The 8,622-nt window shown below is 39.7% G+C and overlaps 1 protein-coding gene across 1 annotated transcript in view; it reads right to left on the bottom strand.

Annotated features, from left to right (window-relative positions):
* Nucleotides 1–8,622, bottom strand: part of SEMA5A (sema domain, seven thrombospondin repeats (type 1 and type 1-like), transmembrane domain (TM) and short cytoplasmic domain, (semaphorin) 5A) — a 239,068-nt gene that overhangs the window by 213,988 nt on the left and 16,458 nt on the right. The window contains exon 2 of the mRNA XM_009883755.1: nt 1,604–1,703. Within this exon, the coding sequence (XP_009882057.1) occupies nt 1,604–1,703 (100 nt within the window). The remainder of the gene's footprint in view (nt 1–1,603; nt 1,704–8,622) is intronic.

The raw sequence follows: 8,622 nt of genomic DNA, 5'->3' as shown, positions 1-8,622 counted from the left end.
GGACATAGTAATATCAATGATATGTACAATTAGACGAGCTCGCTGGCAAGTGCAGTCATTCTACAGTGACATCTCCATGGCCAAACACAAAAGCTTCAAATTTAGACTGGAAATGCAGAATAAGGAAAGGAAAAATCCAATAAATTCTATGAACAAATAACAGCCAGCTATACTGGACTGTGAAAAACAGATTTCTGTTGTGATTTTAAAAACACTGAATATTTTTAGTTTTGCAATTTTAGCCAGAACAAGAGATATGCTCTGATGCAGCATTAACTTACAGAGAAACCAAATGAGTCCTATTGTTTTTACTGTATTGGGTCTTTTGCAAAAGGCAGAATTGGCAGCTGGCATTTTTTTCATAGTCACTGACTATTCAACAAAATCATCCAAAGCTTATCCCATAGTGATTTAAGGAACTTCATCAAAAGCACAAGTTTGAACAAGCATATTCTTTGCTGAGATTTAGAGCCCAGATAAAAAGTATAAAGAAAAAAAAAAAAAAGAGAGGAGGGGAAAAAAATCTTTTTTTTTCCACTGGTTATCAAGATCTATACAGTGTGCATCGATCCAACACACAATTCCATAGGACTGAAGAGAGCCTCAGAGAGCTCTGACTTACGGCTGGCTGTCTTTACAGAACAGTGCCAGTTGACAGTCTCATGCCTCATTTCATTTGGCAGCTTACAGAATAGAAAAATCAACACGAGTGCACAGGATATGCCATATCAAATGGGCCAGAGACATATATATATCTCCACACTCAAAGTTTTGCCCCTGTAGCTAAGCAGCTTCCATTGGCACATGGAAAAAAATTTCTCGCAGTGCATTTTATGACTCTGTATTTTGAACCTCATTTTCAACTAAGAAACAAATTGGGAATCAGAAGTTATTCCAATGCTAAATCTAACAGAAAAATGTAGTGACTAGAATTTCATTAATTCAAGAGTAAAATATATTTAGAAGGCAGATTTAAATAATAAGGTTAGATGGTTAAAATTTTTTGCCAACCAAAATTTTTTACTATACTTCATATGCTAAGAGAAGAAAAAATGGTGTTTGAGGACTGTCACTGCTTCAATGTTGACACCTAAGACAGTGTTACTGTTGATCACAGCTTGCAAAGTACCGTCCTACTGTGCAAAAATTGTGATTATCACCGACTTTAACACTAACTCTGAAGTCTGTAACAGATCGTTCCTGGCATTGTACTGAATAATTATTAGAATCATCCAAGCACTGTGGCCACACAGTGTAGCCAAGTTTGGGATCATCATAAGTTTTACGCTATGGTAACTTGTCACATTGTCATACAGCATCTGCCTGTTCTACTGTATGCATCCAAAATTTGAGAGTACTCCAGGACGGTCCTCTTAAAAATGAGAATAGTGTAAACTATTAGGATCCTTGACATCAGGCGCTCCATCTTTTAACTTTGGTCAGGAATAAGAGAAAGAAACATACATAATGTTCAGTTTAGTAGGTCTGGAAGGCAGGGGAGTCACACAAGAGCAAGCTGATGTTAGAATTTGGCTTAATATTCCTTATCGACAAAGAGCAAAATCCAGTTGGATGCAACATGAAAAGAAAATAGATTTCTCACCTGGCTCCAGCAATAAGCTCTTTTTGTCCTGGGTCAAAAGTCAACTGTGAGAAGTCCACGGCATCTTCTGCTCTGAACACATGTAACCAAGGGGCAATTTCTAAAAACAATCAAGAAATACAACTGTTACTGTAAATGTCACGGTTGTAGTACATCAGGTAGCCAACATTACATTTGCAGATACTGCGGGGCTGCAAGTTTTCTCTGTATGGTCCTCCAAGGAAACATAGGAGACTTTTACCACCTTACCACGTAATTTACACTACAGGCTTGTAAAATATATAGAGCAGTCACCCGATACATACTTGAATGAAGTATTCAAATTTTGGTCTGATTTATAAGCCAGATGTGGTTTTCCTCCTTAGGTAAGGCAGAAAACACCACAGTACAACTGCAACTCACTGGTACACATTCAAGTGAAGTCAGATTAATTTTCCATGCATCAGAAGCAGCTAAGGACTAGGGCTTTGTTGGGTTTTTTTTCTTCATTCTTTAAAAACGGATCGATCAAGTGGAAAACAATGAGAAAAACAAGCAAATTTGACTTTTCATCATTTTCACAATAAAAAGGTTGAGACATGAGAGATGAAAAAGAGAAAATGCTTGACATTCAGTTGAACTTTTTGGGTTTTTAACCTGCCTTTCTTGGACCAATTTAGTGCTACATAAAACAGAGCAGACGAGTAAGTTGCTGAAAATTGGCAAGGAGCATTACTTATATTCAGAATATGAACCTATTCCTACTTTCAGAGTTAACCACACATAAGTAACTGCACACCAAATCCTTAAATATTTGAATTATTAGTAGTTATTTTTGCATTCACATCACTAGCTGGATGAACACAGCATAGGGTTTTTTTGTTTGTTTTTTGTTGTTTTTTTTTTTTACACGGACACAGAATACATCAAACTGCTATAACGACATAAATGTTTCTTTAAAAATAAGTGTAGTTGTACAGAAGCCTCATCCTCTAGAGTTTCTCTCCCAGTTCTCAGGATATTGAACCATTATTCTTTTTTTTTTTTTTTCATGTAGTCACAAAGTATTGATCACGAACGTATGTGAAAGGTGAAGAGGGCTATGTACGTATGGCACAATGGGCTATGGAACTGACTATTGGAGGGCTATAGATGTGCAACAGTCAATAAAAAGACCAAAGGTGAGCACATGGCCATGACCATTTAGAATACTGAGTCATACCAACCTCCCTGAAAGTGCCGGGGCAGTGTAACTTTTGATACTGGTATCACCAGTTGCAGCTCAGTTTGCCAACACCTATTCTAAGCTCCTTGCTTTGCTCATGAGCATATTTTTCCTTTTGCAAATGTCTGGGTTGAAATAACCCATGTCTGGTGCCTGTTTCAAGATGATTTGTTCCTAATTTAAATATTAAAGTTTTAGCACAAATAGGTCATCCATTCCTAAGGAGAAGGCCCAGGAGAAAAATGTTATTCTGTGTCAAAAAGTGTTCAGCCATTGCAGAGAACCATTAAACGCACTGTACAGAAGCTGTAGCATCGTATACTTTGGAAAAACAGATGGAACTGTGCAGTAGAATCACTTGGGTATCAGAAAACTAGCTTCTGCATTTTTAATGACAGCCTGTATGCATCTGGGCAATTTCAGGCCTGTAATGCCAGTTTGTACATGTTCTGCAGAACTCGTAGCTAAATTCACTGTTGATTCCATCTGCACTGGATAGGTTCTTAAATTGGGTTCTGAACACTGGGTGGTAGAGGGGATGGGGCCTCATATTAGATAACTATGATTACAGCTGTCATCAGCTACTACTGCAGATGTTGTGCATAGAACCTAGCAGGATTCCATAGGAGGAAAAAAAAACCAAACCAAACCCACACACATATATAGGTTACAGGTCTGTGTAGCCTTATACATACTTATTTATCTATTTATATTTTTATATATAAGGCTACACAGGCAAGCCCAAAAGAGGGATTTCTTAACGTTTTTGTACTTGATTTTGCAACCTTAACTTTTCAGTCGTGACTTTTTTTATGAAACAATCAATTGCATAGTTCTAAAAAGCTGAGAAATCAGGTAGGACATAAAGATGAGGAAATCCAGATGTAAGTCTTGAAGAATATCACTTACTGGAGAAACAGACAAAAGAAAGAAAAGAAAAATAAAGCTAACCAAAATTATGTTTATCAGTTTATCAGCCAATGTATCTAAGATCTCCATAAATTCCTTCAGACATTTCCCACATGGACACAGAATATGCACAGAAGAAATACACACACACACACTCCCAACCAGAAACAGCTCTCAGTTCTGACAGATGTAGAGAGGCTTTTTCTTGTATCAAGCACTGTGACTAGGACAGAAATGGATGTAAAACCATTTTGTAAAGTAGCAGAAATTCAGACAAAATCATAATACTGATGAATAACCGATAAAAACACAGAACAAATATCCTATGGGAAAAAATCATAGAATCACGGAATCATAAAATGGTTTACGTTGGAAGGGACCTTAAAGATCACCTAGTTCCAAGCCCCCTGCCATGGGCAGGGACACCTGCCACTAGACCAGGTTGCTCAAAGCCCAGTCCAACCTGGCCTTGAACACCTCCAGGGATGGGGTCTCCACAACTTCCCTGGGCAATTTGTTCCAGTGTCTCACCACCCTCAAAGTGAAAAATTTCTTCCTAATATCTATTTTAAATCTACCCTCTTCCACTTTGAAGCCATTACCCCTTGTCCTTTTGTAAAAAGTCCCTCTCCAGCCTTCTTGTAGGCCCCCTTCAGATACACTTTGAGTGTGACCGTCCAGCCAGTTCCGTATCCACCGAGTGGTCCATTGGTCAAATCCATGTCTCTCCAATTTAGAGACCAGGATGTCATGTGGAACATTGTAAATTCTTTGCGCAAATCCAGGCAGATGACGTCAGTTGCTCTTCCCTTCTCCACCAACGCTGTAAGACCATCATAGAAGGCCACTAAATTTGTAAGGCGCGATTTTCCCTTAGCAAAACCATCTTCAGGGCTTTGAAGACAGAATAGATGACCCAGGCTGGGAGTCCAATCAAGCGAGTGGGCAGAGGTTGCAAGACAGGCTGGAAGGACAACCCAGGACATGGGTTTAGTCCCTTGGCTGCTATGTTCCCCTTCCACATGGTTGCTCTAGCCATGGGAAGTGCTTCCTCGCACATATGGGGAATTTGCACTCTTTGAGATGGTAGCCACAGCTCCCCGGGCTTCCTCTGCCTACACTCGCGCCCAGAGGTTTCTGCCTCTCAGATACAATCTTGCAGAACCACACACAAGCTGGGCAATTTGTTCCAGTGTCTCACCACCCTCAAAGTGAAAAATTTCTTCCTAATATCTATTTTAAATCTACCCTCTTCCACTTTGAAGCCATTACCCCTTGTCCTTTTGTAAAAAGTCCCTCTCCAGCCTTCTTGTAGGCCCCCTTCAGATACACTTTGAGTGTGACCGTCCAGCCAGTTCCGTATCCACCGAGTGGTCCATTGGTCAAATCCATGTCTCTCCAATTTAGAGACCAGGATGTCATGTGGAACATTGTAAATTCTTTGCGCAAATCCAGGCAGATGACGTCAGTTGCTCTTCCCTTCTCCACCAACGCTGTAAGACCATCATAGAAGGCCACTAAATTTGTAAGGCGCGATTTTCCCTTAGCAAAACCATCTTCAGGGCTTTGAAGACAGAATAGATGACCCAGGCTGGGAGTCCAATCAAGCGAGTGGGCAGAGGTTGCAAGACAGGCTGGAAGGACAACCCAGGACATGGGTTTAGTCCCTTGGCTGCTATGTTCCCCTTCCACATGGTTGCTCTAGCCATGGGAAGTGCTTCCTCGCACATATGGGGAATTTGCACTCTTTGAGATGGTAGCCACAGCTCCCCGGGCTTCCTCTGCCTACACTCACGCCCAGAGGTTTCTGCCTCTCAGATACAATCTTGCAGAACCACACACAAGTCTACTCCTAAACTGCCAAAGTACAACTCAGGCTATCAACGTATTAACATTCAAATTTCTATCACTGTGTGCAAATATGTAAAGCTGAATATGCCACTGGCTCAGCAGCAGCTCTGCACACAGGTAAAGCCAGACCTGCTGTGGAAATACCAGTCTCTGAAAGAGAGACAAGGCAAGCAGTTGAGAACAGGATTACTTCAGCTTTGGTACGACAAATGATATCTTTGGTCTCCTGTAAAATGAGGAAAGCAGTACCTCCCCATTGCATGGACAGGCCGGGGACATTTCAGTACACAGAGGTATCGTGGTGCCAGAAGACTACAGGGAAGACTGAGATTCAAGGATGCAATTCTCTTCCACGTGTCCTGCTGTCTCAGCAAGGCACAATAAAGCTGCAAGGTACAGCAAGCAAGTGATTGAGACTGTTTCCAGGTTTGGAGCAAGGGGGCAGGGGCCAAGCAGGTCAAGGCAAGCCCAGGCTAGAGAACAAGAGGAGAATGAGGACTTGCTAAGATCTCTCTCTGAAATCTGATTCCCCTCTGTCCCTCCAAAATATAAATTATTTTATCCTGTCTTTGTTGCATTCAGCAGTGTTCTTGCTTGAGGGAGTAAGGTCAGGAAGAGCAAATGGCAGCTACAGCTGGGGTTTTTTTCAGCAAACACTCTGAAATTGTATCTCATATGTGTCACAGTGGCATCACGTGTCACGCAGGAATAAGCCTTTATGGGATAAAGCTACAACTTTGTGATGCTTCCGTAAGGGAAAACAACCACAAAACTACCATCAACAAAAAAGCAAACAAAAAGGACAATCAAACAAAACCCATGTAAACTGTAAAAGTAAAAGCTTATTGGTGAAATTCTGCTTTAGGTTACACTACAGAAAATTTATGTAAATAAATCAACAGAATAATTAAATTTACTTTCATCTAAACAGCAAAATCTAGCTGAAACAAGACCTTTCAGTTCTGTTACAAGTTATCTCCTTAGAGTCACAGATGCATAACAAGCTATTAAAGGTCTATAAATTATTTTTCTTTGAATTAAAAACTCCTGGTAAAGTAGTAAGCAATAATAATTTCACTTCATTAAAGTTTTTCATGTAGATGCAACATAAGAAGCTTTATAAAATAACACAGCTATGGATTTTGTATACTACAACAGTACCGTAAATAAATGTATAAGTTAATTAAGCTAGTCTGCTGACACATAACCTAATTGTAGTGCCTGCTGATCACAGGTGACAAACAGCAACATCCCTCCCTTTCCAGTTCTAACCCTCCCCTTCCCGGCATTCCCCTCCCTTTCCTCTGCCCTCAGTTCACGTGAAGTGCAGTAAAATGCTCCGCCCTTTAGGGACTTCTCTTTTCTTACTCCTGATACTGATAACATTTATTCAGACATACCTTCAACATGGATTCTTTTTTTCCCCCCTTTAAAACTAAGTATGCATCTTTAGCGTTCTGCAGACACAGGTCTCAGTCTTAAAGCTGTCTATGAAAAAATATATCATGGTATACATACAGTCATGACAACATGCTGGGTACATTCAAGACATACTTACCCTTAGCAAAACAAGATATTTTTTTTTTAATTGTTATTACAGGAATGAAATCTGCAGGCCTTTTAACTTGAAAACATTCATGAAAGAAAATGTACATTTTCCCATGGCACTAAAATATTGAAAAAGTTGGATACTGAGAAAGCTACAGCTCTCTTTCACATGCTGTGATTTTCCTGGGGGTTTCAGATTTTGGGTTGGGTTGTTGGTTGTTGTTTTTTTAATAGCTTAAATTTAATAGGAAAAAAAGTTTGCCATGGCTCGTAAACCTGTCGCAAAGCAAATGCACCAAAGTCCCCTCAGCTGCTGGGAAAGGTCAAGGGAGTCTCCTACAGAGCTTTAAAGACAAGGGAGGTTAACAATCAAAGCCAGGCAGGAGGACGTTAGATACTCATACAAAAAATAAAAGTCCAGAAATCTGTTTTACTTTAAATTCAGTATCTGGCCAACAGGCCATAGTTTGTTTAGTTTACATTGTCCAAGGACTTCCCAGCAGCTGAGGTCTACAGTTCTTTGCAAATGAAATAGCACAGCTCTCTCTAACCTAAGTTTCATTATTCAGCCCTTCAAAGTAGAGCTACAGTAAAATAAATTGAGAAGTGACTATTAAGGAATACAGTGGTATGTTTAGAATTGAATTTAGTAGTGATCTTTAATGGTAAATAACAAAGTTAAAAGACAAGAAAGATGTCCTGATTTCATTAAAAAAATTAACATAGATATTAAAAATTTCTGTAGTGTTTAGGGTGTATGCATGTGACACGTCATGCTGTGGCGTCCTTTTTGAAAATAGTGATCACAAAGTTAAACATATGCACAGTACTACCTTCTTGAATAAACTCTGTTAGCAAAATAATAATAATAATAATAATACAGTTGAAAACTAGCAGATTTGCAATATTAACAGAAGTCTCTGGGTGGCATCGGCATGACAAATTCACTAATCTTATAAGAAAACTAAAATACACTACTGCATGTTTAAGTTTTTATAATTAAATGTATCTAATCTAAGGATGATACAATAATCCCGATCTTCCTGGAGCTGTGTAAAGATTTTAGCCTAACTTAGATCTCCTCTTCCTGCAATACTCAAGTTACGTTACTATCCTCTTCAAAGGCAGCGAGACAAGTCAGAACTCTCCGCAGTGATGTGCCACGTTGACTCTTTTATGTCACCCCCGCTGCCCCGGTGCCAGCCTCATTAACTCCAGGGGAATCTACTAAGCAAGGTGTCACGGCCAGCAAGAGGCGATCCACCTGTTCGCCCGTTCAGCGCGCCCTGTTTCAGGATTTATTTGCAGCAATCTCTCTCTGAGGACGCAGTTAGATGTGCTTGTAAACACTCTGCTGTGCCGCTTCAAGACTCCATTGTCCCTAACCATTTTATAACTAGGACTGAGAAAAACAAGATTTTCTTCAGTAATTTCTGTGCATCATCGATATCAATTCAGTGTGATTGTTAAGTCCTCATTTTAAAATTCCCATTATAATAGAAATATA

This window comes from Charadrius vociferus, unplaced genomic scaffold (assembly GCF_000708025.1).
Source record: "Charadrius vociferus isolate BGI_N301 unplaced genomic scaffold, ASM70802v2 scaffold103, whole genome shotgun sequence".
NCBI lineage: Eukaryota > Metazoa > Chordata > Aves > Charadriiformes > Charadriidae > Charadrius > Charadrius vociferus.
The sequence above is the reverse complement of the archived record's forward strand: the minus strand, read 5'-3'. Positions and strand labels throughout refer to the sequence as shown.